We start from the raw sequence: 21668 nt of genomic DNA on the forward strand, positions 1-21668 counted from the left end.
ACAAGGTCACTTCACTTTCATCTGCTCGTTATAACTTGCACAACTACGTGTTTCTAATTTACGGTTTTTGGTACTTATGCGCAATCGTGGAGTTTTCACGGTTCAACTTTATAAGGGAGTTATCGCGAAAATGAAAGTATTTCATTGCAAATGTGTTTAAATTCAATGATTGTGTATGGTCCTTCGAGGTAGGTCGTGAATAGTGTTCACATACATATTTCAAATTTCAACAACATAAGAGATAACTTTAGTATATTAATCGCGAATGAGACATATAGTTAATAATATACAGTAACACATTTTGTAAAATTAAATTGTAATACTGAAATGATTTAAAAGAGCAACTATGGAGTTTCTTGCCGGTTCTTCTCCATAGATACTGCGTTCCGAATCGGTGGTAAATGTTAAAATATGTATTGACGTTTCAAAAGTGCTTCTCGAAGAAGTCTAATTGAATAAATAAAAGTTTGAGTTTGTGTTTTCAGTTTTCACTATGTATTAAAAGAAACATTTCCCGTGATTAAAAAGCTTTTTTTTAAGTTCATGCATACATAAAATTACACACACGTTTAAGTCTCTTTCTTTGACCAATTTTCTGTAGGGTGTGTATTCATTTGTCTTACTATTTTCCAACAAGCAACCCAAACTATAAGGAACTAAATATCGTGTTGAAACATCAATTCATTCGTCAACTCAGCATTATCTAACTTGTATAAAATTAATTCAAATCCACAATACGCAATACTATTTCTAGAATTCGCAAATACCACTCATAAAGATAAATTAAATCTTTTAACCTTAATGATTGTTTCAGGGTCGGCTTATCACTACTTAAGTCTTTGATAATGTTCGATAATGCTGATAATACACACCTAATATTTTTATTGATTATGATTGGTACTAATTTTATTCTATTATGTTATGTTTTGTACTTAAAGAACGTAATACATAATTACAACATCTCGCATCAAACTCAAACTTAGACTTTTTCTAGAAGTACTTTTGAATCGTCATTACATATTTTTAACATTTACCACCGATTCGGAAAGCAGTATCTATGGAGAAGAACCAGCAAGTTAGATATTGAATCTCTTTAACTTTTTCGTTTTTTAAACATTTTCCAATTAATTCATAATTAATTAGTTTTTTTTTAATCTGTATCATACATAAAGTCTGACATTCCGAATCGGTATTCGAGATGTCATTTACGTTACATTTTACGATGATTGCACTTTTCCCAATATCTCAAAGCAAGGAAACAGAGCGGAGTAATTAATTTTATTTGAACAATTACTGAAGTGAAAACATGAAGACACACACGAACGCAAACTAAAGTAGGGTAAAATGTTAACGTTTGTAAAATTATTATTACACGAATAACAATATTGATATTCCATGTATTACCTACATTTCACGCGTGTTATTTCAAGTTATGAAATAAAAGTAATCTGCCCTTGGCCAGAATTGCGGTTTCGGTACATGCTGATAAATATATTTGTTTATTGTTTAAATAAAAACGTAAACAAATAAATAAAACTGAAGTGTCTGTTTGGAACGTTAACTTTGGAACTTTTTCCATAACGTTAAGTATTAACTGACCTTTAAACGTTTTAGCGCGTGAAGTCATGTGTTTGTTTTTAGCAAATAAGGTGTTTTAAGGCTATAGGGCCTTGTTGCAATGTTGACCATAGATCCGACCTTACCGATAATGTGATGTACTAACAAAGTATTGTCTTGTTTCATTTGACACCATTTTACGAGCTTTTACATGAATATTGTTTTTTTTTGTTTTTGAAATACATACTACATATTACTATTAGGCGTATGTTGAAGAACATAATAAAATTGAAATTAATCACTTATGATTTTATGTTACCTCTTTGTGTATTTTAAGTATATTTTGTTTCTTTTGCTTGCAAACACCATTTTCATTATTTTCTACTTTTCTTTATTTGGATTTTCAACCACCTAATGGTTAAGTGCGTGTCGACATATCACATCACATGTCGTCCAAATTTTCCATTCTATGACATGAAGGATTCATCACGATCTTTTCTCTGACCAATTTGAGCAATGGTGAAATTAACAATAGGCTCATATATTCATAATTTTTTGCACAGGCGTAGTCACGATCTCTTCTTTATTGTATTCAGAGGCATAAACCATCTACTATTGCTACGAATTCTTTTTTGTAAGATTCAGAGGTCTCCATCTGCCACTATTGCTCATCGTGATGTTATTAAATAAGGATATACGAGTAAACTAAATAAAGCACGACTGAACACAAACAAGGCTATAGGAGACGCGAATGTTGACAATACGCGCGGAAGTGTTTATCTCAACCGAGTTGCTCGGTTTACCTAGTTAGTCATGTATTTATGGTTATTTCATCTTATTTAGAAATAAGGGACGGATGAGACATTATGGTAATTCCGTTTTATGTTTGAGTTTTTTTTTGCCAATCATTCATACTATCTTTGCCTGTATCGTAGTAGCTTGCTATTCGCAATTCACAAACACAAAATATATTTATTTCAATAGACTTCTTACATCAACATAGTATAACCGTTTTCCTCCGCTATCGAGTGATATATGTATTATGTTTATTTATATGGTTGGTTTAAAAGGGTTTAGCACATAAACAGATAAATTGTCGAGTTCGTTTGACTATCTATATGTATAGACTAGATTTATTTTAAGTCAAATACCACCCCAGAATTTTCCGTTTCAAACTAAAGAATAACTAACTATTCTGACTAATGTAATAGCTTGTAAATATAACACTTATATCAAAAGGCAACTGTTATTTAACTACTTTTAATACTACTACTAACCTGCCCTCTAATCGTGAGTTTCTTGCACTCCTTGCTGAGCAGATCCCTTACATCCTCGAGATACAGTTCCACAAACGAGCACGACACGAGATGCGTCACATCTGGGCTGGCGGTGTTCTCTATATGCGCCCACATGTGCCTGAAGGTGCGCGGTATGATCCCCTCGTCGTCAGGTGTTCCTTCCATCGTGTGGGTCTTGCCGGTCCCGGTCTGTCCATAGGCGAAGACGCAGCCGTTGAAACCGTCAAGAACGGACGCCACCAGCGGCCTGACCTGCAGGAGAAATTGTTTATGAGTATTTAACGGGAATATGGTATTGAAGCAGTTCATTTAGTTGTTTACATCGATAGTTTGAACAAACTGAGCACTTGGTGGTGACTCAAAAAATTGCGGCTCTACATCTAATTATAATATTGTCGCGTAAAGTAACAAGATTTATATGGCAAAGCTAACTAATAACTATAATCTAAACAAAACATTCATAAGGAAAAAGGATATAAAAACAAATTAGTATCAAAATTACTTTATTGACTAATGTAATTCGTACTTTTCCTTAAATAAAAATCAATAATTATAATGACTATTCGATTATAAGGATAACAATATTAAATAATATTTATTTTATAATTATTATACTAAAACAATACGCTTTGTATTAGAAACATTAAAAAGCAGGGGCCCTAGTCTGTACAAATTAGTCGGTAATTACCGATAACTAATTTATAGTCCCGTCTTCAGCAATGAAAATGATGTCGCTTAATACCTCTCCCCAATTTGATGGAAGTATACAATGGATACATAATTGTTTATAATTTTTATTCTTCACAAAACTTTCCGTTATGCGTCAAAATATTTATATAATAATAGCCTTGTAGCAATGCATTTTTATCTAAATTAATAACATCATTATTTCAATTCCGTAGATATATGAAAAATAAATAAAATATAGATTTCATGGATTTGGAAAATCATTTCTTTGCAACACATTCGAATATTGTCAAAACAAATTATTCTTTGACATTGTCAATCGTTATGATACCGACGTTTGATCTCGACAAGATCTCGAAGGCCCTTCTCCCATTACGCTACCGGTATCCTACACGTCCGCGACTAGTTTAATTGGTCGCTTTTGCGTCGCGTTTCGCGCGTATCTCTTCGGTAGAAAGATAAAAAATTCTTATCATCATGTTGTAGTTCTCGTGCGGCTATAAAAACTACAATTTATGTTTCTTTCAATATATGGATGAATCCTGCAGTACCTACTTCCTACTTTTACGTCGTCACTGGAATCGCTCGACATAGCGTCCGTCTACAAAAACGAGGCACAATAATGATGAATTTAGTCATTTTTCAGTCGCATAATATGTGAGCATCGGGTAGCGAGCAAATATCTAAATAGTATTCTACTCGAGTATCGTATTCTAGAAGTATCGTAATGGGAGAAGGGCCTTACGGTTTGTGTGGATTTGTAGATACGGTTGATAATGTCGGAAAAATTATAGATTATTATAATTTTATATAATAAAAAAGATATTTCAAACTTCCGATGCTACATGATTTAACGCAATATTGTTTTCTCTTATTTAAAGTTATTGCAATTAAAATAAAATAAACAAATAATGTTTTATTTTTAAGATGGTTTCAAAATTTTATTGAAAATGTTAAGAAGCCTCTTATATTATATTAAATAAATATTAAAATATGTACTGCTGTCTGCATTTATTCAGCCTAAATTATTGCATTCATATTCGATTAATTTCTTTCTGAACTTCTAGGATAATAAAATTATACAGATGAATACAAATAAAAAACGATCGAATTAAGAAAAAAATTTATTAGAAAAATTTAATTTAACAGTTTATAATAGCGTAGTTGAAAATTTGGCTCAAAACCATCATCTCTCATCAACATAATTCTAGTAACTTGTTCATCTATAAATTATAAAATTTATAGATAAATATTATTTATATTTAACACATAAATAATTACCCGTGAACCGCTAAATCAATTGCATATATTCATCCTTTGCTTGTACTGTAATAAAATATACAATGATGCACATATAATATAATATATGTAATAATACAAGCTAAAAATACAAGTGATACAAATTATCCGTTCCGTCCTTAGTTTTAGTTCCATCCGTTTCTATAATGTCTTAAAGATTTCTCGAAAGGCTTCGAATTGAGCAGAATTATCTTGTAGAGCTTTTAGAGTCTTTTGATTAGAATTTTTTTTGCACTTCACAAATAACAAAATATTAGTAATCTAAAACTAATAGCTTTAACTATATAAAAACATAACGCAGATTGATGTTTTCTTAGGATATTTGTTATCCCATAGATTTATAGGATTTTTAAGAACATAATTAAAAATTATCCTCTTGAAAACACAAAATTTATAGATATTAATTATTTTGATAGAAATATTATTTTGATTGATTGATGTCAAATGTCAAAAAAGTAAATAAGGAGATTGCCATACATGGAATTTTGGATTCCATGAATATGTGATAAAAAGAACATTAATCAAACGATTGATATAAAAAAATATCGAATTTGATTAAAATTAAATTAACTGCCATGTTTTTTTATGCATAACATGTGCTTTTTTCATATGCAATTATATTTGTAATAATGCAAAAAATTTATGTAACTAATTTTAATTTACTATATATTCCATAGGGTAAAAGTGGGATAGATGCCGCACCGGGATAGATGCCTCATTTTCAAAAAACCTCACTTCCCAGAGTCGTGACTACGAATTAATGATTTAAATAGGAGCTCCTATCACCCCGCACCTCGGGTACGCATGAGCTGTTGTTTGGTGAAGACGTGTTTCGCTAGTGCGTGTTGTAATATCCGCGGCGAACTTCACGAACACGTTAAAATTTAAAAAGGTTGATATTTGCCTTTGCATAACTTTATAAGCATTAATAAATTTCACTATATTTCTTATTATGTCTATACACTGGTTCATTAATTACAAATCTAAGTGAAAATAGTGGCTCTTTTGTTTTTATTTAATAAAAAAAATACTGGGGCAGCTATCCTTATCAAAAAGTATAGTTGCCCCTTTTTTTTCGAGGGACAGATGCCCTTAGGGGCCTCTAAGGGCATCTATCCCTCAATACATATTATGTATATGTTATTATCGATAATCACAGGTACCGTTTATATTTTTACCTGATTGCGCCAGAGGTTTTCTCTATGTTAACCGATTTTACTTGTTTAATTTGCTTTTTTTGTTATGTATACTTACTTATTAATGATCTGCCCTTATACTGATTGTAGGAGAACCACGCCACGAAAATACAAAAGAAAAGAAGGAGTGCGAGCGCAAGTATATTCTTGGACAACAGAACAACTATGTTAACATGACATTTGCTGGTTTATCATATAAATTTTATTAGATTTCGCTTTATAGAGTATGTAAGGCATCTATCCCACTCTGCAGGCATCTATCCTCAAAAAAGGTGTTCTACAAAAATGTTTATTACACATTATCTATAAATGATAGGATAAAAAATATATATAGTAATTCAAAACAGATAATTAACCTAGCTATATTCATACAAAGTGTTCGTATAAGATTCATGTTTTTAAAATTATGAGGCTAATTCAAAAAGTGGAGCATCTATCCCACTTTTACCCTAATATCAGGGTAAATTTCTTGGAAAAACAACACTAAATTTTTTAGGTCCATACTATAGTTACTGAACATCGTTAGTTACCGACCGTTTTCGGTCGAGATCGATGTCGATTAATGTGTCGAGACTACACCTACAGGTCAATGTTTTAAATAAAGCGTATCCATCAGATCGGAAGCGCTCTAACATAAAGGCCATCAATCACTTAGCGCCTACTGAGAGTTCAATTATAATGATTGTGGCAACTGCGGGATATTGACCGGAAATAGGGTTGCCACCCTACTCTATATGGTGTGCAATGTGAATCCTTCAATCTAGGCCCTATGGTATTGATTTATTTTTTTACGATGTTTACACACACGCAAAATTGATGATAATAATAAAATATGTTTCCAATAACATGAATACTAATTCTTTAAAATTGATATAGCGATAAAAAATAAAAATAAAATAAATCTTTATTTCACCTTTTGATTGTACAATATTGAATATATGTGGCTCTGGGTCTCTTGCTATGCATAGCCTGTATTAAGAGAGTCAGTCCCTACTAATTTGAAAACAAAAACAAAAATAATGATAATTTATTTTTATTTCGTACTAGCTTTCCGCCCGCGTTTTCAAAGAAAAACCCATTCCCGTAGGATTTCCGGGATAAAACCTATCCTATGTCCTTTCTCGGGTATCAAAATATCTCTATACCGAATTTCATGCAAATTGGTTCAGTAGTTAAGGCGTGATTGAGTAACAGACAGACAGACAGAGTTACTTTCACATTTATAATATTAGTATGGATTTTGGCAATCAGAGGTTTGATTTTAAATAGGACAAAAAAGATGTTGCCACATCACCTTGAAGTCAATAAGAATATTCATAAGGAAAATATTGGAGGCAATTTAGTAGCGAATACAAAAAAAAATCTACTTCTGTATAAAATTTTGAGATAAAACATTTATAATAAACTATTTAATTAATATAAAATATAGAGAGGAAAATTACTTTTCGTTGATTAAAGTTGCCAGTATCTTATTATTATTTCTTCAATGTATTTTATAAAGTAACGAAACATCTTCTATTTACTATGCTTCTACTTATAGAAAAATTGAGCTGCAGTAGGTACTTGTAGAACAAGTTGTGAAAAAGTAATAAATTATTTATTATTTAACACTTATCATTACTATTAATTATATTCACACTATTATTCGTGACGTTCACTGAGTGCTGATCTCAATGCTCAATATATTATAGTCTACACAAAAACAAAGTTAATAGCTTGTGTTATAAAATATTTAATTGATTAATGCATGTGATGACGATATTCATATATGTACAGATGTATATGTATGATCAAAAGCTTTTAAATTTAGTCATAATCGTTTATACTTTATAATAAACTAGATTTCCGCCCGCGGCTTCGCCCGCGTTTTCAAAGGAAAACCCGCATAGTCCCGTTCCCGTGGGATTTCCGGGATAAAACCTATCCTATGTGTTAATCCCAGTTACCCTCTATATGTGTCTTAAATTTCATTGTAATCGGTTCAGTAGAATTTGCGTGAAAGAGTAACAAACACACACATCCTCACAAACTTTCGCATTTATAATATTAGTAGGAAGAAGGATAGTTACTATTTATTATCTCAAAACATTAATATCATTCATAATAAAATTTAAGTGTTTGTTTTCAATATACAGTTTATTATTATGGAATATGAAAGAAAATATAAACAATTATTATTATAATTTTCCTCTTTCGTACGTAAGTGGCTAATGTAAAAATGTATAGATCGATTCTAATGAGGCTGTATATAATGATGTTATGAGGAACAACTCAGTTCAGGCTCTTTATTTTTCAAAAGTTTTAAAAACTACGTATCATGGTTTCGTTAGAATAACTCGTTTTCAATTAGATAGAAAACTTGGCAATATCATCAACTGAAAGAATATCTTGCCGCAAAAAATATTAGATGACCTCAAATATTTTTTACCTTTTTTATATTTCGAGGAAAAATACGGTGGATTTAATAATAATTTGGTTTGGAAGTTAGATATTTATAATGTTTAGTAATTAAAGTTTATAGTGTACTAGCTATGCCCTGCTGTTTTACCCGCAGTGCTCCACTCCTGTTGGTCTTAGCGTGATGATATTATAGCCTATAGCCTTCTTCGATAAATGGGCTATCTAATACCAAAAGAATTTTTCAAATCGGAGATTAGCGCATTAAAACAAAGAAACTCTTCAGCTTTATAATATTATAGTATAGATTTGTAACACGATTAATCCTTACTGTAATTTGAACCTTTTATTACAAACAGCGACATAAATTATAAAGATTATAAATCCAAAAGTTATTATACATCGAACGCATTGCAAAAAATCAGCTGTATAAATAAAAAAGTCCATATCAAAATATATTGCACGAAGCATTTCTGACATTGGTACTGATTAATAAATTCGCAAAATGCAATGTAAATTTATTCATTATCACTACCTCCATTTGCATACATAAACAGAGCGAATCGAAAATAATTACAAAATAATTTGGAAAATCCAAAAGTGCACGCCTCATATTTTTTTTTTAATAAATATTTATTAATTATTATTTTTGTTTATTTAATAACAATTAAACCACATCGAATCAGACCCTGAAAAATGAAAGGGTTCTATTCCTGAGCATACTCAAGCGTAAGAGAAAAAAAAAGACTCGATTAGTAAAGTATTTCGGTCGCTATCGTGTTAACAAGAAAAAGGATCCGCACATACAGACACACGGACGTCCAAGACAGAACTTTTTTAAACTGTTTTTTAACTAGTTTAAATAACAAAAATGACATCAAAAATATCATGAACGTTAAAAATAGTGTTTTTTCTTAATATGTGTGTGTATGTATTATCTTACAAGTGCAATGTATGATACATAAAGACATTTTAAGTTTGAAAAATCAGATGTTTTGCGCGAAGTGACAGTAGTACCCACCTCAACGCTTCGCTTATGAGGCGTGCAAAACACAAAGTCCATTTTAACATGTCACCGTAGTTACGCAATATATGAATTTAACGGCGCATCTGAAAATCACCGATTGTGTAAACTGACGTAATTGCCGTAAGCTTTGTATGCGCACGCGCAGCCTTGACTGACAGACATAACGACTTGCCGGTTATTATATAGATATTATAGTTATTACGACGTACACTGTATTGCACGAATAAAATCAGTCGTCTGAAATAGGTACGTACCTTAATGACAATGCTAGAAAATATACGACGACGCGGTTGGCGCAGTGGTAAAGTAACTGCCTACTGAGCCGACGGTCCCGGGTTCGATCCCCGGTCAGGGCAAATATTTGGTAACCTATTAAAAACTCGAATTTCTATTACCCGAATCTTAAAACCCCGAAAACGGTTGTTAGAACTTTTAAAAGACAGATGTAATGAATGACAAATTTTTAAAATTCCTTTTTTAATTTCCCAGATGAATGAATTTCCAGATGCACCAAAACCAGATTTTTAAAAAGTATTTTTTTGTTTCCCGTATTTTCATAATACAGATCTAATTATACCAGATTCTCAGAATACTTTTTTTTGTTTCCCATCGTACCATTTTCCAAATAAACTATTGCCAAATTTTCATAATCTTTTTATTTGGTTCCCATATAATCGTATAACAGATAAACTATTGCCAGATTTTCATAATCTTTTTATTTGATTTCCATACAATCGTGATTATACCTTTACTATAGACTGAAAATAATCATTGTCAGTAAGTAAATTTATTGTTTTACTTGTCCATTACAGACCAGTTTTAGTGTCAAAGTCGACTCAGTAGGTTAGGTTTGAACTACGACCCCCACGCTAGAACTGACTCGCTATTGTTTTACTTGCCTATTACAGAAAGGTTTAAGTGTCAAATTCGACTCAGTAGGTTAGGTTAGGTTTGAACTGTGACCCCCCATGCACGAGTCGAGCGAGCGAAGCGAGCGTGCCGCGGCAGCGGCCGGCGAGTGCCAGAACCGACTCGCTATTGTTTTACTTGCCCATTACAGAAAGGTTTAAGTGTCAAATTCGACTCAGTAGGTTAGGTTAGGTTTGAACCGTGACCACAGATTAGAGAATAGTTACTTCGTAACAGATACATCACTCCCATACAAAAGCTAAAATACCTACGCTATATTTACCTACAAAATGCGCCGCAACTCGGCTGCAGTAAGAAATGTACTCTACGAACACGCATCGAGAAGCGAGTTTCCCGCGCACGCCGCGTGATTGCGTCATCAAACGAAAACTTTAGGGTTGTACCGAGCGCGTAAATTAAACACAGAGTTTCTGAAACACTTAATTTTTTATTGTTAATTATATTTGTTACATTATACAATAAAAAAAATGAAATCTTATTGATAGTAGTTGTTTCCTTCGGTTTCACCCGCGTGGACCCGCTATATGTGTCTCCTGGATAAAAAGTAGCCTGGTAGGTTTGTGAGTTTCTTTGTTACTGCGTGGCTCGGGGGCTGCTGACTATATGACTGAGATTTACGGGTTCACGGGTAGAGGGTTCATTCGGGTGAATCTGCGGCCACAAGACCAATACAGATAAAAATTATATGTGCTTTAATTTTATGAAATGTTCAATGACTTTTTTACCATCGCTGAACTTACGGTTATTCAATTTAACTGTTGTAAAAATTCTGAATCTTATGAATAATTTTAATAAATAATCACTCTTGAACTCCGACACCCGTCCACATCGCAATAACCGGGCATCTTGGTAGCGAACGCGGGAAACGTGACGCGGGTGCGCAGTCTCGCGTGTGCCAACCAACTGCCGCTTGGGTCGGTACCGACCTACTGTGGGGTAGGCACTTATAGCGCGACCTTGAGCGAGTGATGGAGGCCTGCCGTGACCCCCCACGCACGAGCCGAGCGAGCGAAGCGAGCGTGCCGCGGCAGCGGCCGGCAAGTGCCAGAACCGACTCGCTATTGTTTTACTTGCCCATTACAGAAAGGTTAAAGTGTTAAAATCTATTCAGAAGGTTGGGTTAGTTTCGTGCTGCGTCCCCCTGGAAGGATTTCGTTTTGCTGGATATCGTTTATTTGAATTTCAAAAATCTGGACATTGTTTGTCTGGATATCAATTAACTGTATTTCAAAAATTTGTGTTTAAAAAATCTGGCTTTCGTGCATATGGATTACGGTCATCTGGATTTTGTGCATTAAGATTTCGTATGTCTGGAACTCATTCGTCTGGATTGTAAAACGTCGTACAAATAAAGAAATGGGCAAATGAAATTCGGAGTTGCGATTATATGGCAAACAAAACTTCGAAATTTTAAAATTCGGGGTTATGAAAAAATGTCCAAACGTTTTCTGGATTATGATATTCGGAATATTAAAATTCGAGATTAAGATAGGTAACCCAAATATTTGTGTGATGAACTCAATTATTTGTTCTTGGGTCTGGGTGTTATTATCTATATATGTATTTATTAAATATTATATTTATCGTCGCCTAGTACCCACAACGCAAGCCTTAATTGAGCTTACTGTGGGACTAGGTCGATTTGTGTAATAATGTCCTATAATATTTATTTATTTATTTATTTATTTATACTAATGCCATGAAAATACTTTATCCCATTATTATTATAGTACCTATTTTCCTTAAAATCTAACTGTCTTTCAGCGGCCTGTCTAGATAATGCATTGGCCACGCTGCGCAATTTTGAATAGATATCGTTCTACATTTTATTAGTTAATTTGTTTTTTATCTGTCAAGATTTTTATCGATTAACAATTTTCGTAAACATGAATACTAACAATTTAGCACCTTAAATAAGTTTCGGTAATAAGTGATCTAATTCTAGGTTGCTACAGGATAAACAAAACAATAAACTTACAATATGTTATTCCTTAATACGCTAAAGAAGACTAAACAACATTCCCAGAAAGAGCATAAAACATTTTTATCTGCACCGCGAGTTGCGCACGCGCACAATGGACCATTTAATGTAAACAAAAGGGCAATATTTTAAACGGAACATATTTTTCCTGGTGTTTCACGATTTCAGTATAAATAGAGTTTTATGAATCACTTAGTTGCGAACACTTGTGGATACTTCAAGTGTATTTGGCTGCATTGCGTGTTGTTATCATGAGTTATAGCCAACTTGAGCCTGAAATATACTAAAATTACAATGCATTAATGAAATTTACTGTAGTGATGTAGGTATATGGACGTAGCCCATGAAGGTTTGTGGATTCATACCATTCGTTGCCAAAGAATTGGTACTCAATACACATTAAAATCTACTTCAGGGAGTGGTTGACCTAACTACCTTACTACCAACTTTAATCACAAAGGTATTCGTTCAAATATTATTTATGCTCCTTATGAAAAACTTGATGACGTAAAACTTTCAATCCACTTCTATAATATACAAATTGTACAGTTTATTCAATATGATTATTTGGCACTTTGCCAAAAATATAACGAGACGAGCTGTCCGTTCAATTTATAAAAACAAATACATTATCAGATCTTGGATAAACGTCAATAGGTATTTCTAAAAAGAAAACTTTTAATAATAATGAAAAAACTTCCAGCACTTTGAAAGTAGTTGACCTAAAAGATGTAGTCGAAATGAGAATTTAGTTTAAATTCATTGCGGCAGTCCAAGATTCAATAATCTTGAAGTTTTGAAAGTTAAGTAATGAAAAGGTTTCTTGTTATTAAATCGACTAATGGAAACTTAATCTTTCATCAAAATTCCGTTATAAATTTAAATGTGATTGCAATGGAACAACCCTGATGTTCTGAAATAATCTGTTTACTTAAATGTTTTTATATGATTTTTATTGATATTAACTCAGACAATATCGGGCATACTTATTTGGGCATATCATAAATGACAACGTGGGTAGTAATGACAAAGGTGCATTAAAATTTATTTTGGGACTAATAAATTTTAAATTTTAGTTTACTCAAAATTTTATGACTCCAGTTACTTGGTGATATTTTTTTTGCAAACAACGCGATAAATTCTTATAATTTCTTTAAATAGAATAAAAATGGTCCGTAACTAAAAATAATCATATGACGTGAGAATTATAATAATAATAGTTTAAAAAAACTCAAAAACACGCTTTTTATAGAAACCGAACTAAAAAATGGAATAATTTTATCAAATTAGTGTATTGTTATCGGTCCTCAATAAATCTACAAAGTTTGAACGAAATCTGGCCGTTTAAAGTGGGTCAAAATCGCGCCCAAAGAAGTCGGTTACAAACATACAGGTGAAGGTGGTAATATAAAGCGTGTAAAAAGACTGAATGCATGACAGAAGCTAAGGAACCAAAAAAAATCTTATTAATCTTTATGTTACTTTATGCATAAAGAACCAAACAATCCTTATTTAGGAAACTACCCGCAGAATAATAAAGCCTACAGAAGTAGTGTCCCTGACAAAAAAGGCAATGTTAATCATTCTATCAACTTACTACGACCGCCCACAGTCTACTACGGTATAATAAATTAAGAAAAAATCCACAATTAATTAGTAACGCGTGATGTACATAAGAAGGTCATACTGAACCTTTCGCCTACACTGTGACTCACACCGTAAACTTAGTGAATTGTTCCAAGCGCGAAATATTAGCAAGCAGTGGGTTCCGTAGCGAATTGAAACGTATAATTCAATTGAAACGGAACAGTGAAATTAACCTGGTACCGCGGAATAATTTTCATAGATTTTGAATCAAACATTGAAACATCGAAAATAGATTTAAAAACACTTAAAATATTTTAATACAAATTTATATATTACATGTGCTGTGCGGTTTCACCCGCGGGCTCCGCTCCTGTTGGTCTTAGCATGATGATATAATATAGCCTTATATCCTTCCTCGATAAATGGGCTATCTAACACAGACTTTTTCAAATCGGACTAGTAGTTCCCGAGATAAGTGCGTTCAAACAAACAAACAAACTCTTCAGCTTTATAATATTAGTATAGATGAATGCAATATAATGCACATACTTACTACTATAACATTACATGCGTTTATACCTGTTATTATGATAATAGATAAAGGCTTTGTTTCAATAATAAACGCGGTGAAACAAGAACACAAACTAAACATAGTTTACCGAAGAATAATGATTATGTATATAGAATAGTTCCAATGTACGGAACTACATACATATTGTTAAATACTAAATAAGTATCAATAAGATAAACACGGTATTCTAACTCGAAAAGCCTTCACAAGTATCAAGGTTAGAAGGAAGCATTATTGTTGAATATTGCAATTTTCGGAAGCGAGTGGGAGGCTGTTTACAACCAAATTAACATATGCAGTGTCCGACACTATAGGGATTATATTACATCATGACAACCTTTTATTTTTGAAACAACTATTTATCTTGAATGATGAGCTAATCGCCTGTTTACCTTGTTTGTTTCAAAAAGGGCCTGATTAGTGTATTTGTTATTATTATAATAAGATCAAAGCTGCATTGCGTTGGTGTGATCTTTAAAATGCACTTGTATTTAATATTGCTTTCAAGTAATTTGATAGGACAAAATAATATAATTAAACAACCTGTGCTGAATAAAATTAAGAAAGGTCATCATTATTATTATGCGTCTTAAATAAAACAAACTGCGTAACACGCTCTTATTGATGCGATAACGATATATTTTGGTTCATATCATAACTATAGATATCGTATAAAAATCAAACTAAAGCAAAATTATTGCGAATGTGTCAATTCAAACAAATAATTATATCGGACCTGTTAATTTTCATTTATTTATAGACTACAAGCCCGCATAGGACAAAAATATGGGTCAAATGAACCACCAGGGGACATATCTAGAACGATAGCAGAGCAAAAAATAATAAGATTCATCACTATGCCGTCACTTGTAAGCTGTCCAACTGAGTGCAGATGAGAATTGAAAAGTACAAGTAGACTCGGTAAATTTTGGTCATATATTTTTGTACGGCATTCTTAACCATCGATAGATCCATTAACAATAATAAGAAACCGCTCAGTGCCGTACAAAAATGGTGGTCCACCAAGTCGGAATTTTTATTTAATTTCCGAGAGTTACCGGGGGTAAATTTGGTCATTTGACCATGTACGGCATCTGTGTCATACTATTGCTATACTGCTTTTAATCCATTATTCCGCAACGCCGTACAAAAATCATGGGGACAAGGGGAAAAAATCGAGAGTTGCAATCCCCTCTCTTTCCCCACTCCAGGGGGTCATTTGACTAAGTACGGCTTCGGTTCCAAAACATTATCTAGCACTCAAAAGTACTATTAAAAGCAATGCCGTCAAAAAATAATTGTTCTTTTAAATGTATACCAATAATCATCTTAATTTCATCGAATTCTTGATATAAAGAGCTGTAAGGTCATTTGACCCTGTACGGGAACTTTTTTTTTAACATGATATTGTAAAATTCAATTGTTGTATAGTATTGCCGTTCAAAAGAAACCGTTCTAAAAAAAGTTATAGAGAAATGCAAAACCAGAAATTTTGTTAAAGTTTAAACATCGTAGATTAATGAAATATAATAGTTTTCTACACTTTATCCGTTGTTTTAAATAGTATTAACATAGATAAATTCGGAAAAAACGATGCCGTACATTTTTGTGCAGACCACATCTTTTAGGCTGATGAAAGCGACGAAAGCTACAATTTTAAGGGTGCTTTATGGCCATTTGATACAGTACGGCATTAACATATTTTTACCCAACTACGGCAAAGCAAAAGTAGGGTTATGATTGTTTACAGGTCATGTATGTATGTTCATCTATTCCCTCGTAACTTCTAAACTACTTATCAGAATTCGACAAATGACATATCATTAGAAGCGTCTGAATTGTTCACTGGATAACCAGCGACCAGCTAGCTAAAGGCTATATGGGGTTTCACAAAATCTAATGTGGCGCCCTCTAGCGGACAAAACATACAGAGTAAAAAAATAAAGTTAAGGCGCTACCCGGCAATTTCGACTATGTTCAACCTCTATAAAGTCTGGTACAACATAAAGCACAATACCGAAAAAAATATATAAAATAGGATGGTCTTTGATCTTTAATTGCTCGCGAGGACTTTTTTCCAAAGTTAATAGATTTCTAGAAAAAAAATGTGCCGTGGTCATCGATTTTTCCGCAAATACTCTATAAACTTCGTAACCTGCTGACTTAGAGCTCTGAAAATTTTATGTTTAATAAATTATCAGTTACACAACAGTCCCTGACGAGGATTTTTTGTTTCACTGATTGGTATCTTTTTAAATACAAAATGCGAGGAAAAAAGAAGGTGCAGCGGGAGAGGTTTGAGATCCGTCAAGTATGGTCAAGGTTATTAGCGCATGTATAAGCCTTAAGATAAATATGCAGTGTTTGGTATCATTTGAAAGCGCTTTACTTGTACATTTTGAATATGTATATATTACTAGCATTTGCTTGTGACTTTACCTGTATTCATGGACTGATTGCATATAATTCACATCTTTTCGTTCATAGCTTTTTTATTAGTTCATCAATTTAACGGAGTCCATTCCACCTGACTCCGACTTTCCAAGGTGATAATTAACCACCTCGAGCTTCTTAATATTAATGTATATTTATATTTTATTATAAAAATATAAAGCAAACATTTCGTTATATGGATTTTTTTCTTTTTCAGATTTTTCCCCTTTGAACCAACGAAAATGTACGGCACATGAAAAAATATTATCTATGCATAAAATACTTTAAAAATAAATTTATTTCGTGTTGTGTCAAATGACCCCCTGGAGTGGGGAAAGAGAGGGGATTACAACTCTCGATTTTTTCCCCTTGTCCCCATAATTTTTGTACGGCGTTGCGGAATAATGGATTAAAAGCAGTATAGCAATAGTATCACACAGATGCCGTACATGGTCAAATGACCAAATTTACCCCCGGTAACTCTCGGAAATTAAATAAAAATTCCGTCTTGGTGGACCACCATTTTTGTACGGCACTGAGCGGTTTCTTATTATTTTTAATGGATCTATCGATGGTTAAGAATGCCGTACAAAAATATATGACCAAAATTTACCGAGTCTACCTGTACTTTTCAATTCTCATCTGCACTCAGTTGGACAGCTTACAAGTGACGGCATAGTGATGAATCTTATTATTTTTTGCTCTGCTATCGTTCTAGATATGTCCCCTGGTGGTTCATTTGACCCATATTTTTGTCCTATGCGGGCTTGTAGTCTATTAGGTTTATTATTTACTTCAAAATTTATCTTATACGTTTGAGTATCCAAGTGACAACATTAAAATGCGGCATCCCACAAGGAACAATACAAGGTCCAATTTATTCCCCGTCCAACAATTTTGACTTGCTAGTCTAGACTAGCTCACCAAAATCTATTTCCCATTGCACTCGTAAAATTCAGCCGCATTTTAAAATTCCCTGAACGCGAATTTCCGCAGATTATAATTATCCCGTGCGTCACTTGGCTCGTCTCGCTGTTTCGTCACAACCATTGTAATGATTTCATTCGAGAGATTTGGTAAACGTACATCATTATTTAGAAATTTGGAAACGTGTTGCAATGTTACATTTTGGTAAACAATGTGGTCAGGATTTTGGTGCGGGTTAAATAATGGCTACGATTTGAGCAGTTGTAATATTAAGGATTACACGTTTGATTTTTTTAAGTTCTATAACTAAAAACATTTGTTACCTTAAACATAAACATCGAAACGCTGGAAGTTTATTATCTCATTCAACAAACGATATATTTCTAAGTGCAGAATCAATCACTGACCTTCTGCTGTCAAACGCACGGTTACTAATCTTTCGGGTCGACGATACGCGAATACGCAAATTTTGAGAAACACTAATTAGTGGGACTAAGGTTCGTTATTTTGTAGTTCTTCAATACTGTGATATATTATTAAAAACAGCTATCTAATAACTTATAATATGTGACTTTCCTTATCCAATTTCCAACCGATAAAAAAATCTACCACCATTTTCTTATAAACATCTTGGACTTTAAATCTTTCTCTATCATAAAAGTGCGTTTGATAGCCGGTCAGCAATGAGTAAATCTTAAGAAAAATAGACGTAGGTATCTTTCCATTCTAATCACACTACAAACACAATTAATCCTCTACTATAATACTTGGAACACGAACCGTCTCTCGAGGTGTAATTGCAACTGCGTGCACCACCTAATTGTAATACAAACATTTCGTACCGTGTTCTGGCGTTTCAACTTCAATGTTATGCGAAAACACTATTATCTTCGCACGAACTATTTTGTACTGGAACAGCTATTTCTATTACTCAAATATAAAGAGCTTAAAATAGACCAAGACTTGCCTTTAGGTTGTACGGCATCTTTTATATTTTATGAACGTACGTATGAAAGTGGAATGCTTTTTAAATCTCCCAAAGTCTTTGAATTAAAGGCTTCGCGTAATTCCATGTTTCGTCTTCCTTTTTAAGTTCTTTGTAAAATAAATGAACTAGCCACTATTATCAGAAATTGGCTATGTGATGGGGTTTTAAATTTTAATGCTGCTAGTTCATTTATGTCTGGATTTGATTTTGAAATCGGGCAGATCCTTTAAAATCGTTTTGAAATATTCAAGAGAATACTTTTTCTGTTCTGTTGTTTACGTAAAATTCAATCAATTTACGTTCGAAATGCATTAGTATAATCGCAAGTGTCACACTGTGTTTTACAACCATTTCGTTTTGCTGATAAATTTTAATAAATATTCTTTATCGCGCATAAAATTCAATTTAAAATAAAATATTAATGAGATGCAGGCTGCAGCTCACGTGCAATCAGAATTAAAAGTTGACGCTAGTGAATTATTCATCAGCCATTATGGAGTATTTGTTTTGCCAAAAATATGTTTTTAATTAATTATTTTTCTGACATTTTACTATAAACTTAATTGCTAATTAACTACAGGAAGGAAGATCTCATTTTATCTTCACCAATTTTTTTGTTATTCTGTTTGGAAAATATGTAATAAGATAGATAAATTTACTCCGAGCTAAGAGTCTTATTTAGAACTACTTACAACATAATATTAAAAACCTAGATATAATTACTAAAATTTTCCGTTCAACAAAATAGAGAACAATTTGTTATCTAAAATAAAATAAAACGATTGTTGTAAAGTAATAAAAAGCGCATTGTATTGTATCGTGTCTTCAGTGACCTTACGTTTACTTGGCAAAAAATACTGACCAGTATAGGTGAATTTGTGAAACTGAACAGAACTTTCATATCTCTTATTTCTTATCAAATATTATCTATAAGTGATGCTATTACATTCATTTCTATATCAATGAATAATGAATAAAGTAAATTTCGACCGCGTTTATTATGCTGGAATTCTTCTTCAAGCGCTATTTTATCGTATTTTTTGCATCATACGTGGACAGTGCAAGGCCTTGCAAAAGCAATTTTGGAGGATAGCCAAAATAATGGAAGGTAAATATTTTCTCTATTTCTCTATCATGTTGATGTAAGGTTATAATGCCTTTTTACCCTGACAAAAGTACGGTTACAACATTTCTATATTTCCCTATTAGGTATACCTTACACTTATATCTTATTTCTAATGTATTGCATCGGGAAGACAGACTCCTGAAACACAGCGAAAGCTATATTGGGAGTCCTGGGAGAGGAACCTTGTTCAATAAATGATTTTTTTTATTTTATCGACTATTAACTCACCATTTCATCGTAAATAGTTTTGGTATCAGCTGTGCAGTCGTAAGCGGCGTCGTACGTGAAGAGCTTGTCTTGTCCCTTGGGGTTGTTCACTTGGACCGCGCCTCGCTCCGGCCAAACCTTTACCACCTGATGGTTAGAAATATATTAATATGGAGTATTGGAGAGGTGTACCATGGCTTTGCTTTACTAGTAGATCTTCTTTGCGATGTTTTACATTTTTGTACATGACCATTGACTAGTACAACACTTTTGACAAAATTTTCCTTGACCATCGGGCTTCAAACTAAAATAATTTGGGTTAGGAATCCACGAAGTCTATCAGTCTGACTGACCAGACCAAGCATATCAAATAGCAGTTTAAAAATTTGATCATACACATGCCATGGTACACTTTTTGGTAATTATTTTAGTAATAGGCATAACCTTTTTACACGATAATATTAAACCAACACCACAGTTAATGAGTAAAAAAAACCGGCCAAGTGCGAGTCGGGCTCGCGCACAAAGGGTTCCGTAGCAGCAAATATAATAAATTACAGTTAAATCAACCTATCTCAAAAACTATAAGAGATACTTTGATCAAACCAAAAATCGTTGAAAGAGTTAATTAGCATGCATCACCTCTATTTTTTTTAGAATTTTATACCCCGTAGTTATAAAAATAGAGGGGGGGGGACATACTTTTTACGACTTTGAGAGCTGATATCTCAAAAACCGTTCACTTTAAGAAAAATGTTTTTTAGAAAACTTTATATCATTTTAAAAGACCTTTCCATTGATACCCCACACGGGTATGTACATCGAAAAAAAAAATTTCATCCCTCAGTTACATGTATGGGGGGCCCCACCCCCAATTCTTTTTTTTACTATTTAGTGTCATATTTTTGTAGCGGTTCATACAACACATATTCCCATCAAATTTCATCACTGTAGTACTTATAGTTTCCGAGTAAATCGGCTGTGACAGACGGACAGACGGACAGACGGACAGACGGACATGACGAAACTATAAGGGTTCCGTTTTTGCCATTTTGGCTACGGAACCCTAAAAAGGTTACCATAAAATAACTTTTTGTGGCTATTATTTTATATTTCTTTTGATCGATTTAAATAATTGCATTGATAGAGGATTGATATTAAAATGATGATAATTGAGGATAATTTAATGGAAAAACACGTCGCTTAGCTTTAAAACAAAATATATTTTTTGTTATGTAAACCACCTTGAAATAACACTTTTTATTCGCTATTTTCGATTCCACTTCGTACATGACCATGACCTTACGTGTTCAAAATTTCCAAAAGATCAACACATACATTTTTATTATGACTTAAATAATATAAAATGCATCAATATACATACAAATAAGTTCTGAGTTCTCACTTAGTATTTATTTAAACCCCTTCGCGGTGTTAATTCAATAGGCTTGAATGAT

General features: G+C 32.9%; 1 protein-coding gene across 1 annotated transcript in view; it reads right to left on the bottom strand.

The window, feature by feature from the left end:
- Window positions 1-21668, bottom strand: part of LOC149896986 (kinesin-like protein Klp68D) — a 58437-nt gene that overhangs the window by 21232 nt on the left and 15537 nt on the right. The window contains exons 3-4 of the mRNA XM_090116830.1: window positions 20233-20358; window positions 2835-3107 (exon numbers count right to left, since the gene is read on the bottom strand). Coding sequence (XP_089972956.1) covers window positions 2835-3107; window positions 20233-20358 — 399 coding nt within the window. The remainder of the gene's footprint in view (window positions 1-2834; window positions 3108-20232; window positions 20359-21668) is intronic.

This window comes from Colias eurytheme, chromosome 26, assembly GCF_061535395.1.
Source record: "Colias eurytheme isolate Ceu_HAF_F1 chromosome 26, ilColEury1 Martin Lab GWU primary, whole genome shotgun sequence".
NCBI classification, from domain to species: domain Eukaryota; kingdom Metazoa; phylum Arthropoda; class Insecta; order Lepidoptera; family Pieridae; genus Colias; species Colias eurytheme.